General features: G+C 50.9%; 1 protein-coding gene across 1 annotated transcript; it reads left to right on the top strand.

The window, feature by feature from the left end:
* Positions 1 to 10,504: 10,504 nt before the first annotated feature.
* Positions 10,505 to 11,691, top strand: LOC142363675 (olfactory receptor 14J1-like). Its single transcript, XM_075439825.1, has 2 exons — positions 10,505 to 10,518; positions 10,872 to 11,691. The coding sequence occupies exons 1-2, from the start codon at positions 10,505 to 10,507 to the stop codon at positions 11,689 to 11,691; spliced, it is 834 nt and encodes a 277-aa protein (XP_075295940.1).
* The last annotated feature ends 6,993 nt before the right edge of the window (positions 11,692 to 18,684 follow it).

Below are 18,684 nucleotides of genomic sequence, written 5' to 3'. Positions count from 1 at the left end.
CATGTGTCCTTGACTAGCAGTGGGGTGCTGAGACCTTGAGTAAGGGTGAGATGTTTAGTAGTCTGCTGTGTATCCTGCTGCTCTTCAGCTGTGTCTGGTGGCTTTTCAGGATAACATGGGAGTGCGATCACTCTCAATCTCAGAATAGTGTAAGCCCAGAGCAGCTGGGCAGCCCTGTTCTCCCTGAGGGCAACAGAAATGCTGAGGGTTTCTGACATCCCAGAACACTGCCCAGGTGCGTTGGGGGCAGCTCTGAAATTCCCAAAGGACTCAGCCTGACTTTGCCTTCCTCATTTCTTAGCACTGGGAGTGCAGGTGCTGAAAAGCCCTTTTGAGTCAGGAGCAGTTTCAAAGGCCAAAGTCGAACACCAGGATGTCCCCTTACCCCCACCATGCCCACGAACCCCAGTGCTGCACAGCATGGCTGAATCCTTGGCAGCCAGGGCACAAAGGTCCTTTTCCTCATGGCACATTCAGCCAGCACCAACCAGAGCTATGGCCACTGAGCTTAAAGAAAGTATCCTAAAGAAAGAAAGGGGGGTGGGGGGGGCGTAGCAGGGGGAAAGTCTGCAAGAAAAGGCTCAGAGACGTATCCCCTAAATTCCCACTGTTTTTTCTTCCTTGGACAGGAATATTTTCCCAGAGAGAGCAAATGCCTAATGGCAGCTCCATCACCAAGTTCGTCCTCCTGGAATTTGCAGACAAGAGGGAGCTGCAGCTCTTGCACTTCTGGTTCTTCCTGGCCATCTACCTGGCTACCCTCCTCAGCAATGGCCTCATCATCACTGTCATAGCCTGTGACCACCGCCTCCACACTCCCATGTATTTCTTCCTCCTCAACCTCTCCCTCCGCGACCTGGGCTCCATCTCCACTACTGTCCTCAAATCTATGACCAATTCCCTGTGGAACACCAGGGCCATTTCCTTCACTGGATGTGCTGCCCAGCTCTTTCTGTCTATCTTCTTTGTTAGAGCAGAGCATTGTCTTCTTACTGTTATGGTCTATGACCGCTACGTTGCCATCTGCAAACCCCTGCACTACGAGACCCTCCTGGGCAGCAGAGCTTGTGTCCACATGGCAGCAGCTGCCTCGGGCAGTGGCTTTCTCAATGCTCTCCTGCACACTGCCAATACATTTTCCATACCCCTCTGCAAGGGCAATGCTGTGGACCAGTTCTTCTGTGAAATCCCACAGATCCTCAAGCTCTCCTGCTCACACTCCTACCTCAGGGAAGGCGGGCTGCTTGTGGTCAGTGTTTCTTTAGTTTTTGGGTGTTTTGTTCTCATCGTGCTGTCCTATGTGCAGATCTTCAGGGCCGTGCTGAGGATCCCCTCTGAGCAGGGACGGCACAAAGTCTTTTCCACATGTCTCCCTCACCTGGCCGTGGTCTCCCTCTTCATAGGTACTCTATTGTTTGCCTACCTGAAGTCCCCCTCCATATCGTTCCCATTGCTTGATCTAGTGGTGGCTGTTCTATACACAGTGGTACCCCCAGCAGTGAACCCCCTTATCTACAGCATGAGGAACCAGGAGCTCAAGGACGCTGTGCAGAAACTGGTGACTGGATGTTCTTAAGTAACAATACACTTCCCACCTTCTTCTGCATATCGCTCACATTGTAAAGCACTGCAGGACCAGGCTGTCTTTGGTTGTTAGTTTGGTTTGGGTTTTGGGATTTTTTGATTGTGATAATATTCCCTGCAAGGAATCGCCATTTTTCCTCCCACTGCTATGTCAGTATCTGCTTGGCTTCTGTGACCCAGAGACTGTGTAAAAGAGGAGCCATGCTCTCGGTGTGCTTCAAGAATATGAAGACTGCTGCAGCCACTTGTTTGTCTAAGATCCTGCCTTCAAAGCTTTCTCTAGACCTTCAGGGGCACCTCTGGAGGTGGAGGGGAAAAGAGTCCCAGCACAGCAGCAGTGCCAGGGAGCACCAGCTCTTGGTCTTTCCTGAACTGCAGTCTTTCTGCCCTCCTGAAGTCCTGCTGAGCCCTTTTGTGACTGTAATTCCTGAGTGCTCTGGCAGCTCTGCCACAGTGCTGCGGTGTGGCAGGCCTGTGACAGCAGGCAGGGACAAGCACTGGGCACTCCTGTGACAGAGGTGACACACATAACAGCATTTCCATCATGAAATGGGATCTCCTCAAGGCAGGGCCTGAAGGCTTCGGGCTGCTTCTAGTGATGTTCTCAAGAATATTCACAGGAAAGTGCCCTGGAGAGGAAAACATCTTTGTTGGCAACACAGAAGGTTGGATTGAGTGGACACTCAGCAAGTTTGCCAACGACACCAAGATGTGTGGTGAGGTCGACATGGTGCAGGGAAAGGATGCCACCCAGAGGGAACTGGACAGGCTTGAGAGGTGAGCCTCTGCAAACAACATGAAGTTCGACAAGGCCAAGTGCAAGGTCCTGTACATGGGTCAGGGCAATCCCAAGCACAACTAAAGGCACGGAGAATGGGTTGAGAGCAGCCCTGAGGAGACAGACTTCAGTTTCTGGATTGATGAGAAGCTTTACATGACGCCCCAATGGGTGCTCGTAGCCCAGAAGGCCAACCCTATCCTGGGCTGACTCCTCAGCAGCGTGGGCAGCAGGTCAAGGGAGGGGATTTCGCCCCTCTGCTCCACTCTAGTGAGACCTCCCTTGGACTTCTGCATTCAGGTCCGGAGTCCTCAACACAGGACAGACCCAGAGCTGTTGGAGTGGGGCCAGAGGAGACCATAGCAATGGTCGGAGGCCTGGAAAGCCTCTGCTGTGAGGAAAGGCTGAGACAGTTCGGGCTGTTCAGTCTGGAGAAGAGAAGGCTGCGGGGAGACCTTAAAGCAGCCTTCCAGTGCCTGAAGGGGCCTGCAAGAAACCTGGAGAGGGACTTTTTACAAAGGCATGCAGTGACAGGACAAGGGCTAATGGCTTTAAACTAAAATAGGGTTGACTGAGATTAAATTTTAGTAAGAAATTCTTTCCTATGATCATGATGAGGCCCTGGCACAGGTAGTCCAGAGAAGATGTGGCTGCCCCCTCCCTGCTGGCAGTGTTCAAGGCCAGGTTGGATGGGGCTTTGAGCAACCTGGTCTAGTGGCACGTGTCCCTGCCCATGGCAGGGAAGTTGGAATGAGATGCTCTTTAAAGTCCATTCCAACCCAAACCACTCACTGATTTTATGACTTTATGAAGCCAGTTTTGCTACAAAACTTGATTGTTTGAAGCATTCAAGGGTTTCCCCTCCATCTGCCCCCCCTTGGCTCTTGCATGCTGAGCACCTCCAGGGCCTGGCTGTACAAGCACTGCAGTCGAATGGCTTTACTGGAACTTTGTGTGTTGCCTGGAGTATGGCACTTGGAGGGACAGGGTTCTGTGCCATTGGGCGCCCATAAAGGATCAAGCTGGGAAGTCAGTCTGCAAGTCAGAACCAGCAAGGTCCACGGCCAGGCCTGGCTATACCCATGGCTGTGGCTGGGCACCAGTATGCCCACAGCATAGCTCAGGTCAGCCTGGCACTGGATTTCACATCCCTGATCCACTTCTGTCTGTTTGCAAATACCACATCCAGGAGAGCGTCGCCTGTGTTGACACATCTGCAAGCTGTGCTAAGAAGCTGGCCCCAAGAACCGGCAGAAACTTCTGGGGCTGATGGCACCCTGCACTTTCCCCTTCCCATGAGGTCGGGTCCCCAAGGGTGATGTGGGGTCAATCATCTGGAATTGGTAAAATAAGCCTTTATCCTCTTCCTTATGTGATTCCAGGTATTTGTCTCCTAACATGATGTCTCCTTAACTGGCCTATCCGCTGACCCTCACCCAAAAGAGCTCAGTCTGCTGCCCAACCCTTAGAGGATCTCTGTTCATGCAGGCAGCTCCTACATTGAGGGCATCCTGACATCTTCCCCACTGTGTCCTTCGAGTCTGTATCCATCCGTTACAGCACCTCAAGCTTTCTGACTTGCTGTGCTGGTTTTGGCCAGGATAGAGTCAGTTCTTCTTCACAGCAGCTAGCAGTAGCTAGTGTTTTGGATTTGTGTTGAAAACCATGTTGACAATAGCAGGATGTTGCAGTTACTGCTGAGCAATGCTTACACAGGGATAAGGCCTCCTCTGTTTCTCACACCACCTCTCCAGCGAGTAGGCGGGAAGTGCACACAAAGTTGGCAGGGGACATCTGACCCCAACTGACCAAGGCAATATTCCATACCAGATGTCATCATGCTCAGCATATAAACCTAGGGTAAGAAGAAGGAAGGTGGAGGACATTCAGAGTTCTGGCTTTTGTCTTCCCACGTAACCTTTACATGTGATGGAGTTGTGCTTACCTGGAGATGGCTGAACACCTGCCTATGGGAAGTAGTGAAGGAAATCCTTGTTTCGTTTTAGTTGCGCTTGTGACTTTTCCTTTACCTATTAAAATGTCTTGATCTCAACCCATGAGTTTTCTCACTTTTACCCTTCTGATTCTCTCCCCTGTCCCTTCAGGGGAGAATGAGTGAGCGGCTGCTCGGGGCTGAGTTGCCATCTGGGCTTAAACCACCACATTGTCCCACACACCTCAGCAGGTACTGCATCAATGTTGGAGCTCTGTGACAGCACACAGGGCTTCAGCTTCTCCTGTCTCTGCCCCAGGCTGAGGGCACTGATACATTTTTGAGGTGTTGCACCTCAGCTGTGGTGCAAGCGCTAAGCTCAAGCCTGCCACTGATCTTGAACCCAAGACCCTGTGCAAGTAGAGGCTTCCATTCACACCAGAGACATGGAGTGGACAGCAGCTGGCAACACAAGCACAAAATGAGGTGCCCACAAGGTGAGAAAATCACATGCTTCCCAAGGCAAGAGAGAAACTGGGCCGGCCTTTGCAGTCCTGACAGGAGAGGGCTTTGCTGCCCATGGTGTCTCTGCAGTCCATGCGCGTCTGTGGAGGAGGTCAAGCTGATCTCCAGGCAGGACAAGGTGCTGCTGAGAAAGTGCATGACTATGGACATGGTGTGATTCAGGTAGACTGTGAAAATCATTCCCCTTGTTAACTATTTTACTGTACCATGACTGGGTTACACTAGGTGTTGCTTTGTTCTCAACTCAGAGCTGGGTCATCACCTCAGTGAGTGGCAAAGCTCAACTCATTAGACCAGTTTATATACATTTATTAAACCGATTACACCAAGTCTAGAATCTTCATAAGTTTCTAAGCAACCATTCTGTTTCTTTAAGTACATCTTTTCTTAAGTTCTCTCTATTCTTCTGTCTTTGTGGAATTCTCCCTCGCTGGTTGCAGGTCCTGCTCGGTTTCAGGGTCGTCTCGGGGTTGTCATCTGTCCTTCATCTTCTTCTGTGAATTCTGTTTGGTACAATCCTGAGAAAGACTTCGAGAGACTTCAAGATGTTCTGTTAAACTTAGTCCTATTTCTAAAACGTAACCTATTGACCTATGACATTCATCTTGCTACACCTTATTCTTCTCTTATGCTAGGTCAGTTGGTTATTAACCCAACCATGATAAGGCCTATACAGGGGACAACTGAGTGGAGCATTCCATGGTCGTATGGTTTCCTAAACACACCTGTATTCACACAAATGAATCTATGGTCTATTTTTATGATTTTATTCTATTCTATAGTCATAATCAGTCTCCTCTACAATCACTGAATCACAGAATCACAGAATGGTAGGAGTTGGAAGGGACGTCTGTGGGTCACTCAGTCCAACTCCCCGCTGAAGCAGGGTCGCCTACAGCAGGCTGCACAGGACCACGTCCAGGCGGGGCTGGAATATCTCCAGAGAAGGAGACTCCACAACCTCCCTGGGCAGCCTGTTCCTGGGCTCTGTCCCCCTCAGAGGGAAAAAGTTATTCCTGGAACTTCCTGTGCTTCAGTTTGTGCCCATTGCCCCTTGTCCTGTCACTGGGCACCACTGGAAAGAGTCTGGCCCCATCCTCCTGACACCCACCCTGCAGATATTTAGAAGCGTATATTAGGTCCCCTCTCAGGCTTCTCTTCTTCAGGCTGAACAAGCCCAGCTCCCTCAGTATCTCCTCATAGGAGAGATGCTCCAGTCCCCTCCTCATCCTCGTAGCCTTCCTCTGGACTCTCTCCAGTGATCAATCTCTAATACCCATGTTCCTTGATTGTATCATCAGGAGGGTGAATAAAGGATGAGAGTAAGAAGGATCAGCAGCATTTCAAAGTGTTGGCACACAAGTGGAGACCTTGCTGTGATCTTCCTCAGATTTATGCACCACCTGCATCTGCTGGAAAGACGTTGGACAGACCTTGTCTCACTGCAGGGCTGGCAGTCTGACCCTTGCTCACACGCCCCAAATCTCCCTGAGATGCCCTGGGGTGTCTTTTATGGACCAGCTCTCAGGGGGAGTAGCTGTCCTGCAGGTCCTGCACTGTCCAGCCAGCTGTACACTCCAGTGGTGCTGGGCAGCTTTGGCATCTGAGGGAGCACTACAGGCCTGGAGTTGGCCATGAAGTTGGGCAGCTGCCCTGGAATAGGTTAGGCAGTGTAGGGATGTCCATGGGAAACCTTCGGTTCCACTTAGCGGAGATGCAGGAAATACAGCTGATGGAGAAGAGATTGACAGACGGAGCTCCCCCCGTGGCACATGGCTCAGTTTCATCAGATGAACACCTCCATCAACTGCCCTAAGCCTACTTCGTAGGTACAGGTTGAGTTGTCCTAAATATGATCACCTTCTATCATTTCAGTTGGCCAAAGGGACTCCCCACCAGCCTCCACGACAAGGCCCCAGATGCTGCCCCTCCCCTGCCAGGGCTGCCCAGCCCAGGCCTGTTTCTCTCTGGCCTTTGGGGACTGCAGCTTTTGTTCTTGTTGTGGAACCATCATTCATCATTGTGTTGCCATCTGCCATCCACTGCAGCATGCCTCTGCTGTGGAGCAAAGCCTTTCACACAAGGGGTCACATCTTTGGGTACCAGGTTTCCACGTGAAAATCTACCCTGTCCCTAGTGCCAAAACTGAAGATCTGTAGCCCAAATGGACAACAAAGCCCACGGCCCAAGGTGCATGAAGAGCCATTGCAGAGCTGTGACATCAGTGGAACAAGAGCTGAGGTGGGGCAGGACAGCTCCCATGGCTCTTGTGGTGGATGGAGATACAACATTCTTGGAGTGACCAACAGGAAAAATGAGGAGCGGGGAATGCCCTGGGGGATTCCCAGGAAGTTCAGACATATGCAGGTCCTCTGTGAATCCCAGAGTACACAGTCCTTTTGACTCTGCTAAGCTGTGTGCTAGCTTTGTGAAATTATCACCTAGCACCCACATCTGTGCATACCTGCAATAAAGAAAATATTTGTGCTCTGAGTTTATCTTGGCTTACTGCACACCGGGTAAACAATCACACTTTTGGGACAACAATTTGAGGTCTAACATCTACAGTCTTCTGTTCTCGTTCCCTGTGGGAAGTGGCACCCCACTTTTCATGGTCACGAGAGCCAAGGCTGACTCTGGATTTCACATCCATGATCAGCTCTCCCTTCTGTGTGAGTAGTAGATGCATATGACCATCACCATTTTTGATCAGTGTGGCAGCTGAGCTACAAAGATTAGTCTCCCAAACTTTGTTTTGACCAAGATCCTCCAGACACCTCCAGCACTGATTGCACGCTGTTGTGGTCACCTTCCAGGGAATGCCAAGGTGATTAAAGTCAGCAAAGGGACATTAATTCATTCTTTATCTCCCACCAGAGCATCACTCTTACCAGACTCTGCTCTGAACCTGACCCATAAGGGCTTACCCAAATTGTTCATCCCATAGAGGAGCTCCACACATCTAAGAAGCTCCTTCACACTGAGGACACCTCTCTTTCTGTCCTCTCACTCCTTCTTCTCTGTATTCACCCATCACAGCACACCAATCATGTCAGCTGTCCCAAATTTCCTCAGCTGTTCTTCCCTCCAAGTGGGACGAAGAGATAGCTTGGGGGGGTCCAGCTCGTCCTCTCTGTGTCTGAGGCTGAGGCCATTGGTGCATGGCTGGGCTGCAGCACCTCAGCTGTGGCCCATCTGGGCTGAGAGCAGACTTGCAGAAAGAAACCTGCTACCAATTGCCCAAGGCCTTGTGTGTGCAAAGGCTTTGCTTCAGAGCAGAGACATGCTGGAGGGGATGGCAGGTGGCAATGTAAAGGAGAAATGAGGTGCCCACCAAGAGAGCAAACCCTGCTTTTGGCAAGGCCAGGAGAGGGGTATGTTGTCTGCTGTGTTTCTGCAGCCCTGAGGGCCTGTGTTGGAGGTGAAGCTGACCTTAGGAAGGAAGGCTCTAATGGAGCTTGCAGTTACCAGCAGGCATCTTGGTCACCTCTGCAATCAAACATGTCACCAGGTGTCTGTGTCTGCACATCTTCCTCCTGCCCTCTACCTCCATGAATTAGCAGGGAGCTGAGACAAGGAGCTGCCATGCAGGCTGGTGCCCATCTGAATGAGACAAGAGAAATCCCACCTCCTGTGGGTTTTGTGGTGAGCATGAGAGAGACCTGAGTCCTCTTCTAGGACTTCAAACCAAGGATGAGATGCCTTGAATGACCAGGCTGAATCCCTTCCTTCGGCAGGGGTAAAGGAGATCACTCCTTGTCACATTCTGGTTTTCCTTTGTGACGATGAGACAAGGAAAGAAGATTTTTGTTTCTAACCCTTTCTCTGAGAGTAGAAATGCCACTGTCGAAACCAAGTGTCTCTCCCCAGCTGAGGGAGGCAACATCAGTGATGCTTCAGCTTGTTTCACAGCAAGTTGTCCTGGAGACCAAAAGACATCTCAAGGGAGAACAGAGACGGTAGAGAAAGTAGTGCCTTGGGCTGGTCCTCTGCTGCTGAGCTGGGCTGGGCTCCTGGGATGGAGGGAGCTCATGGCAGCAGGCAGAGCTGCAGAGAGACAGCTCTGTCCAGGAGCAGCTCCTGTGCAAAGCACAGCAGGGCTGAGGGCACTGCCTGCAGGCAGTGAGGAGAGAGGAGTGAGGCAGAGAGAGGTTAAAGACAGCGTGGGGTGAGAGGATGCCGAGAGCTCAGAGGGGGAGAGAAATCTTTTCAGCCTTTCACACAGTAAGTCTCTGCATGAAGGACAATGTGTCTGCACTTTGTGGAAAGATCTCCTCAAGCTGGCACAACTCCCCGCCTATGGGATCCACCATGAGGAATATCACAGTTTCTCTGTTGTAGGAGGTGAGGATGTGCTGCAAAGCAGGGACTGCCTGCTGCACCCTCAGAGGGACAGGCCATGACAGCTGCCTTCTCCCAGGGACGACTGCAGGGTTGGGAAGGTGGATGTGCAGCCCGGGCTGCCCCAAGCTGTCCTTCAGAGCAGGGTCTGTGCACCCCAGGGGTTGTGTGCTGGGGCAGAGACTCTGCTGCCTGCCAGGGCCAGCACTCAGCCTGCCCAGGTAGCTCCTTGCAGAGTTGTGAGGAGAAACTATGGGTGGAAGGAGAAACCCCCAGGGAGGCAGGGCAGGGTCCTTCTGTGGTTGAGAAATCACCGCATGGGTCAGGGCTGCTCACAGCTCCATATCAGCCCAGGATATTTACCAGGGGATATGTGAAGTCAAAGGAGGGATGACTATGACAATCTCAAGCCACATGCCTGGTTCCCTCTGAGGAGCACAGGGGCAGAGAGCAATGACCTGGCAATGTTGGTGTCTGGAAAGTGCACAGCTAGGTGAAGGTAGCAGTGTCCTGAGTGCCCAGTTGCCTCTGCCTCTTTCATCTAGAGCCTCACTGTGTTTCTCCTTCTTGCTCTACTTGTCTGTGTTACTGAAGCTGTTCCCTTGCTCTCTCAGTCAGGCTCTCTGGGGATGGGAGTTTCAGCTGCAGAGTCAAGCTCTGATCTTGTGGGTCCTCCCGTGCAGGCGAATGAGGTGTGTCAGCTGTGTCTAAGCTGTGGGGCTGTGGGCAGTGAAGTCTGTGAGCCCAGAGAACAAGTAATTTTTCCCATAATCTGAATCCACCATTAGGACACATGGCTATCTTCTTGATGTGTCGTTTCAAGATCTGAGCTGTCCTCAAGAATGCAAATCTTTCTCGTAACACAACTGCGTTATCTGAAAGCCCCAAAGGAGAGGTGCAGAGATGCTATGCCTGACCGAGGAAATGTTCTTGGGTTGGTGAACTGAGCTGCAGGTGTCCTTGACTAGAAGTGATGTGCTGAGATGTCAGGAAAGGGTGACATGTTAGGTGGTCTGCTGTGAATCCCTCTGCTCTCAGCTGTCTGGTGGCTTTTCAGGATAACATGGGAGTGCGATCGCTCTCCATCTCAGAACAGTGCAAGCCCAGGGCAGCTGGGCAGCCCTGTTCTCCCTGAGCGCAGCTGAAATGCTGAGAGTTTCTGACATCCGAGAACATTCCCAAGGTGAGATGAGGGGAGCTGTTAAAAAATCACAAACTTTTCAAACTTCCTTCTACTATCTCAGTTCCTTAGGGCAGGGAGTGCAGGTGCTGGCCAGCCCTTTTGAGTAAGGAGCAGTTTCATCTGACAAACACCCATACAGGTCCCTTCCTCCACCACGCCCATGAAACCCCATCTGTAGAGCAAGGCTGACTCCTTAACAGCCCGTGGGAAGAGGTCCTTCTCCTCACAGCACAGTCAGGGAGCAGCAACCAGAGATTCAGTCACAGAGCTGAAGTAAATTCTCACAGAAAGAGAAAAGAAGGTGTGTGTGTAGCAGGGGGAGGGTCTAATAGCAATGACTCATAGAAGAACCACCTGAACTGTCACTGCCTTTTACTCCTTGGACTGTGTTTCTATTTCCAGAGGGACAAAATGTCCAATGGCAGCACTGTCACTGATCTCATGCTCCTGGCATTCGCAGACACGTCGGAGATGCAGTTCTTGCACTTCTGGCTCTTCCTGGCCATCTACCTGGCTGCCCTCCTCAGCAATGGCCTCATCATCACTGTCATAGCCTGCGACCAACACCTCCACACCCCCATGTACTACTTCCTCCTCAACCTCTCTGTTCTTGACCTGGCCTCCATCTCTACCACTGTGCCCAAATCCATGGCCAATTCCATCTGGGACAACAGGGCCATTTCCTACTTGGGATGTGCTGCCCAGCTTTTTCTGTTTTCCTTCTTGCTCACAGCAGAGTGTTGTCTTCTGACGGTCATGGCCTATGACCGCTACGTTGCCATCTGCAGACCCCTGCACTATGGGACCCTCCTGGGCAGCAGAGCTTGTGTCCACATGGCAGCAGCTGCCTGGGGCAGTGCTTTGCTCAATTCTCTCCTGCACACTGTCAATACATTTTCCATACCCCTCTGCAAGGGCAATGCTGTGGACCAGTTCTTCTGTGAAATCCCACAGATCCTCAAGCTCTCCTGCTCACACTCCTACCTCAGGGAAGTTGGGCTTCTTGGGGTTAGTGTTTCTTTAGCTTTTGGGTGTTTTGTTTTCATTGTGCTGTCCTATGTGCAGATCTTCAGGGCCGTGCTGAGGATCCCCTCTGAGCAGGGACGGCACAAAGCCTTTTCCACGTGCCTCCCTCACCTGGTCATGGTCTCTCTGTTTAACAGCACTGCAGTGTTTGCCTACCTGAAGCCTCCTTCCATCTCCTCGCCATCCCTGAACCTGGTAGTGTCATTCCTCTACTCAGTGGTTCCTCCGGCAGTGAACCCCCTCATCTACAGCATGAGGAACCAGGAGCTCAAAGATGCCCTGAAGAAGCTCATTCAATCAGGATTCTTTCAGAAGCAATAAGCTCCCCATGTCTCTTCACAAGTGATTTCCAATGTATCTAGGAGACCTCCTGTTCTTTGGGCATTTTATCTGTGACAATTCTATTTCTCCAGGAATGTCTGCATTCTCCCCACTTCTCCTGAGGCATGAATGAAGTCTGATGACCCAAGGGTCTTTAGACATTGGTGTGGCATGTAGGTACAGGTGGCCTCCCTGTTGAAACCTCTCTAATAAAAAGGTATTTTGTCAATGCCAGTGTCTGGAGTTTGGGCTCTTTTCCGAAAGCTGAGATCAGGGAGATGCTACATAATTTTCTTCCCAAGGCCGTGCTACTGTGCAAGGGTTCTCCATGGGATGAGGGGAGGTGGGCATGGGGCAATGTTTGTGGAAATGGCCTGTCCTGTGTCTCCAACGGTGAGTACCCAGTTCCAATGGAAATGGTGAATGACAAGTAGGGAAATCCCTGGACAGTCTCCTCGTGGCTTTCAGGTGCCACAACACACTTGCCCTCCAGAGTAGCATTGCCACTTCATGGTCTGGTGGGGAGCATGGGGAGGGAGAAAGAGAGACCAGACAGGCCAGCATGGCTGGGGCAGCAGGAGCAGCCTGAGGAGCCCCTTGGCCAGGAGTCTTGTGCTGGGGAGAGGGGCTGGCTCAGAGGGACATGCAATAGTTTTCAATAAGCATCTCTTAGAGACAAGAGGAGGGGACCGTGGGAGACACTGGTCTCTGTCTCCTCATGCTGTGGCTGGCCCTCAGCCCTGGGGCTGATGGGGAAGGCTGAGACCTCTCTCTGCTCCCCAGGAGCTCCTGTGCCCTTCATAGGGTCTGGGGCTGTGGGATGAGTGTTCAGAGTTCTAAAGCAGCCAATGGAGGGCAATTCTATGGGGACTATTCTCCTACACTGGGATGGTGAGAATGCAGGGGAGGTGGAGAAAGCTGGGGAAGGGCTGGCTTGGGCTGGGCAGGAAAGTGTCTGGGAGAGGAAAACACCCATGTAGAGCTCAGCTGTTTCAGTGTGCAGAGTGAGGACACCTAGGAGGGTGTGCGTGGTGCAGAGCCAGATGACACAGTGAAGGAAGCAAAGCTTGAAATGTGCAGAAGAGAGAGGCCCGACCTGTGCCATGTTCCCTGGGCACCCCATGGAAGCTGTCCCAGCACATTATTCCCTGACCATCCCCCACACTCCAGCACTTCCCATCTGTGGATAAAAGGGAGAAAATAACATGGAATAGCTCATGGATCAAGACAGAGACAGAGAGGTCAGTCACCATTTACTGTCACTGGCAAAGAAGAGTTAACCTGGGGAAAGGCAATTTCATTTATTGCCAGTTAAAATAGATTTGGATGGTGACAAATTATGTGTCATGTTTTAACCCCAACAACACTACAAACAATGTCCCATCCCCAGTCTTTTTTCGCCAGCTCAATTTACTCCACCGTTCCCAATGCTTCAACCCACGGTGACTATGAGAGGTGCAGGCAGGATGGTGAATGGGGGGTTACTGTCAGTGCAGAGCATCTCTGCCACTTTTTCTTCCTCACATTTTTTCCATTCTGAAGCACGGGTCCTCTGCACAGGATCCCACTGGATTTCAGGTCACGGCTATGTGTTGTGCTTTTCTTCCAATCTTACTTTTCTCATTTAAACTCACAAAATTGCAGACACGTTGCGGTTGGAAGGGACTTCTGGAGTTCAACTCCCCAGCTCAGGCAAGGTAAGCTAAAGCAGGTTTCTCAGCACCTTGTCTAGGTGGGTTTGGTGTACCTCCATGGATGGAGGCTCCGCAACCTCTCTGAGTAACCTGTTCCAGTGTTTGATCACCCTCACAGTGATAAAGTTTTTTCTGGACTTCAGATGGAATGTCATGTGTTTTTTTCTGTGTCCATCACCCCTTGTCGTCTCAGAGGGAACTACTGAGAAGAGTTTGGCTCCCTTGTCTTCATTCCTTCCCATCAGGTGTTTATACACACTAGTAAGGTCCCTCAGAGCAATTTTTTGCTCCAGACTCAGCAGTCCCAGTTCTCTCAGCCTTTCCCTCTATGAAAGACGCTGCTGTCCCTTAACGCACCTTATGGCTTTTTGCTGGACTTGCTTTTTTTAGGTCAACAACTTTATTTAACTAAGAAGCCTAGCACTGGACACATCACTCCAGAGATGTCCTCACCAGTGCTGACTAGAGGGGAAGGGTCACCCCACTCTATCTGCCTGCAATGTTTTTCCTAATGCAGCCCAGGAGGATGTTGACCTCTTCCAGGAGGGTGCATTGATAATGCCTGCTCAGGTTGCTGTTCTCCTGGACCCAAAGGTCCTTCTCCGAGGTGCTATCTCGCCATTCAGTCTCCAGCATGATGTGGACAGTGTGGCTGGGTCACATGCTGTCCTCCCCCAGGGACTCCCTCAGTGGCAGCTGATCCATGGAGATCAGCTCCATCTCTCTCACAAGTCCCACAGTGCTGCAGAGTCACCTGGGACAGCAAAGCCCGCTCCTGCCAGGGCTGCCCAGCCCAGACCTGTTTCTCTCTGGCCTTGAGGTCTGCAGCTTTTGCTCTCGTTGTGGGAACCTCATTCTTCATTGTGTTGCCACCTGCCATCCACTCCAGCATGCTCTGCTGTGGAGCAAAGCCTTTCACACAAGGGGTCACATCTCTGGGTAAGGTTTCCATGTGTAAATTCTACCCTTGGCGCTGGTGCCACAGCTAAAGAGCTGCAGCCCAGATGTGCATCAAAGCCCATGGCCTGGGGTGCAGGAAGAGCCATCACAGAGCTGTGACCAGTGGAACAAGAGCTGAGGTGGGGCAGGACAGCTCCCATGGCTCTTGTGGTGGATGGAGATACAACATCCTTAGGAGAGACTGTCAGGGGAAATGAGGAATCAGGGATGCGCTGGGTGATTTCAGGGCAGTTCAGATACATGCAGCTCCTCCATGGGACAGGCAACAGGTTAAGTGGGAGCTGCTGTGTGGGTCGAAGGAGAGGCTAGAAAGAAGGAGACTGTGGTAGGAGTTCTGTATGCTTTGACCAAACCCAGAAACAGAGCACTCACAAATTCACTTGCCCACTCTCCCACTACATCCCCAGCAGGGCAGGGAAGAAAATCAGAAGCACAAAATTAAAAAAATTTGAAAAGGAGAAGCAAAAGCTGAGCGAGCCAGCAAAGCAAAATGAGTAATTCATTCCCTCACTGCCATGGGTAGGCAGTGGTTTAGCCATTGCCAGGAAAGCAGGGCTTCATCATGTGTGTCAGGGACTCGGGACGACAAACACCATGATCATAAATGTTCCCCCTTCCTCCGTCTTTCCATGAGGTTTTTTTGGCTAAGCAAGACATCATGTGGAATGGAATATCCCTTTGGTCATTTAGGGTCAGCTGTCCCAGCTGTGCCCCTGCCAACTTCTTGTGTACCTCCAGCCTACTTGCTGGGCGGGCAGAGTGTGAGGAAGAGGAAGCTTTCATGCTTTACAGCGACTGCTCAGCAGTGTCTGAAGAGCTGGTGTGTTACCAGTGCTGCTTTAGTTACAAATCCAAAGCTGATCACCACATGGTCTGCTGTGAAGAGAACTAACTGCATCCCAGTCGGATCCAGGGTGAGGAGTTAGCAATGTCATATTTAAATAACCTGAGGAAATCTGTGAATCTCAGCTACTAGCTCTGATGGGGGACTCAGTCTCCTCAGTATTCACTGGCCAAGTGAGACAGCAGGATGCAAACAATCCAGGAGGTTTCTTGTGGTCTTTGTGGAAAAGTTCTTAGCACAGCTCCAAAATGGGCCATAAAGTCTGATGCTCACCTGCACGTGATACTGCCAAAAGAGGATGAGCTGGTCAGGGGTGTGAAGACCAGCATCAGCCTTGGCCATAGCGACCATGAAATTGTGGTCTCTCGGATCCCCAGCTAGGTGGAAGAGAGCAGAAGAGCACAGACCCTGGACATCAAGGAATGAGATGTAGGCCTACTGAGCGCACTGGCAAGTGGGATCCCATGCGTGCAGTGTCAGGGCCCTGAGAACATCCGTAGGCCTTCATGGCCCTGACCAGCCTCAACATGTGTACTGGCCTCCAAACATAGCCATAGACACAGCTTTGCCTGTCCATGGACTTCCTTGACTTGGGCTTGCAGACTCACTTCCCAGCTTCATTCTTGATCAGATATACAGGGAAATGACACTGTGGACCTCCAAGTGCCAGATTCCAGATGATTCACAGAGGCCTCAGGCCTTTCTGCTTCCTTTCTTCCCATTGCTTGGTCTGCTTTTGGGAGGAGAGGAACAGGTGAGCTTTCTGGGTGCCAATGATTGAAAGTTGAGGGCACAACCATCACACGTGAAGTGACCTAAAGGCTGTGCTAGTTCCAAACTCTCATCTTCAGCTCCTTTCTTTGATGCCTTAAATCTTCCACAAAAGCCCCTTCCGCCTTGTTCTCCTTTTGCAATTAAGTTGCAAGCACCCAAGGAAGAGCCTTGTTTTCATTTCTGGTATCAGCCTAAAGCATGCCATGGTGAGGAGATCCCAGGAAGCTTGTAGAAGGTGAATGTTCCCAGAATCCCAGGAGGCCTGCCATACCAATAGCTGTGTTCAGGGAGCTGCTCAAATGCATCATCTCCATTTCTGTAATGGGGTTTTAGATGCCTGGTTCATGTATAAACTCCCCCTATGGATGCTGATAGTTGCTGCGCAAGCTGCTCTGAACTCAGAGCTGGCCCTGCTTTGAGCTGAGCACTGGATTTGAGATGTCCTTAACTCCGTTCCACTCTGAGTAGTCCTGTGACATAGAGGCCCTCACCTCCAGCTTAATCCCTTCTTTTAGAGCATGTAGAAAGGCACAGTCATGGAAGTGTTTGGGGAAGAGACTGTTGGGGGCCTCTAGTGCAGCCTCCTGTCTGGCTGTGACTTTGCAGAGCTGAAACATGAAGAGCTCGAAAGGTAGAGATCACAGCAATGCTCCTCCTAGTCTATTCTTTTTTTCCTAAGGCTCAAGCTAAATCTCCCAAGAGGCACTTTGTGGCTGTTGCTTCTGTCATATCATTGGCCGCTGCAGAAGAGAGCTTGGCTCTGTCGTCTCTCCAGGGAGCCATGTGGCCATATCCCTAGGTGTCTCAGGGTCCCCAAGGACAGAATTTACAACAGTCCAGCTTTGAAAGTACGTGTACTGACGGTCATGCTGAGTCACGGTGCTTCTAATATGACCGTAATTAAGCAGCTGCAGATAAGAAAAGAGTGCCAGTGTTCACGGAGTTCTAATCAAGGTAGAAAGCACCATGGTAATCATTGGAGAAAGAAGGGTCCAAACTCAGCAAATGCAATCAGCTCAGTTGGGAAATTGTAAAGGAGACTTGAATTTTTTCTTTTCTTTTAGCATAGAAGGCTAAGTGATGGTTAAAGAGTAGGACTGGAGAGGTGGGAAGAGTGAAAAGGGAATGAAAGGGGAAGCAAAGGAAATCATCAGGACTGTTTTGAGCTTACCTGTCAAGCAGCCTTTCATCTGAGCAACACTGCCTGGAGCAGGACAAGAAAGCTGCAGCTGGTCTGGATATACTAACTTCTGACTTGGTCGTGGGGAGCCTGAGAACTTTCCCTACTGTTCTTAAGAGAAGACCAATAGGGGAAGGAACCCCAACATCATTTAGGTTTCCCATCTCCTTCATGGGAGTTGAGGAGCTCCATGCTCTGTCTTCATGCTCACATCAGAACCAGCTGTGGAGTCAGACCATGTTGCTCAAGGCTTGATTCAGTGGTAGCTGGATAGCTTCCATAGACAGAGATGGCACAACGCCTCTGGAAGACCTGCTGCAATGCTTGGATGCCCTCATGGAGATAAATATTATCCTTATCTTTATCCTGAACCTGCCTTAGTTCCACAAGTTACTATTGTCTGTTATCCTCCTGCCAAGCACCACCATGACAAGACTGGCTCCATCTTCCTGAAATCTTCCCCATGGTGACAGACAGGTCGCTCTGAAATTCTTGAGACCTTCCATTCTCCAGGCTAAAAAAGGCCCTCACCCTCAGTTTCTCCTCCCAGAAAAGTGCTTCAGCCCCTGAGCACCTTGGCGGCCGTGCACTGAACTCACTCCCAGCTATCAAGAACTTCCCTGCTGTGGTGTGTTGACTCTGGCCAATAGCCTAGCAGCCACTCAGTTGCTCACTCTTTCCTTCCCTTCCCCAGTGCGACAGGCCAGAGAAGAGGAAGAAATAAAGTGTGAAAAGTTTCAGGTCAAGATAATAATACTTTAATAGGGGAAGAAAAGAGCCTAAAAAGACCTCGCCATGTGAGAAAAAGACCATCCTTCACCACCTCCCACAAGCAGACTGATGCTCTTCCACTCTCCGAGCAGCAGATTCCTTGAACACTAAAAACCTCCACATCCTTCTTCCTCTGTCCCAAGTTTTTATTCCTCAGCATGAGGCCATACAGTATGGAATATCCTTATGGTCAGTTTTGATCAGTGGTCCTTGCTGTGTCCCCTCTCAACTTCTTTCCAGCTGCCCACTTACTCACTGGGAGGGAGCAGAATGAGAAACCGAGCAGGCCTTGACACTGGACAGACATGGAAGAGCAATAGCCAAGACACTGACGTGGTACGAGCACTGACTTTTCTTGACTCCAACAGGTGTAGGAAATGGCCATCCTTCAGGACATCTGCTTGTCTGGTCCAGAAGAGAAGCCATGCTGGGCTGGCCTTTATATCTTAGGATAGTAAGACCTGCAGCCCATGGAGGACCACAGTGGAGCAGGCTCCTAGCAGGAACTGCTGCCCATGGAGAAAAGCCCATGCAGGAGCAGGTTTTCTGGCAGGAAAAAGCCCATGAAGGACCAGGTTTTCTGGCAGGGGACCCACGCTGGAGCAGTCATTCCTGAAGGAGTGTACCCTGTGGAAAGGATCCACTATGGAGCAGTTTGTGGAGAACTTCAGCCGGTGGGAAGGACCCACAATGGAGAATTTCAGAAACAGAGAGTTATGAACGGACTGCACCTCCCATTCCACATCCTCCCTATGACACTTTGGTGTTAG

The sequence above is a fragment of the Opisthocomus hoazin genome, chromosome 19, assembly GCF_030867145.1.
Source record: "Opisthocomus hoazin isolate bOpiHoa1 chromosome 19, bOpiHoa1.hap1, whole genome shotgun sequence".
Taxonomy (NCBI): Eukaryota; Metazoa; Chordata; class Aves; order Opisthocomiformes; family Opisthocomidae; genus Opisthocomus; species Opisthocomus hoazin.
This window is presented reverse-complemented; position numbering and strand designations above follow the sequence as displayed.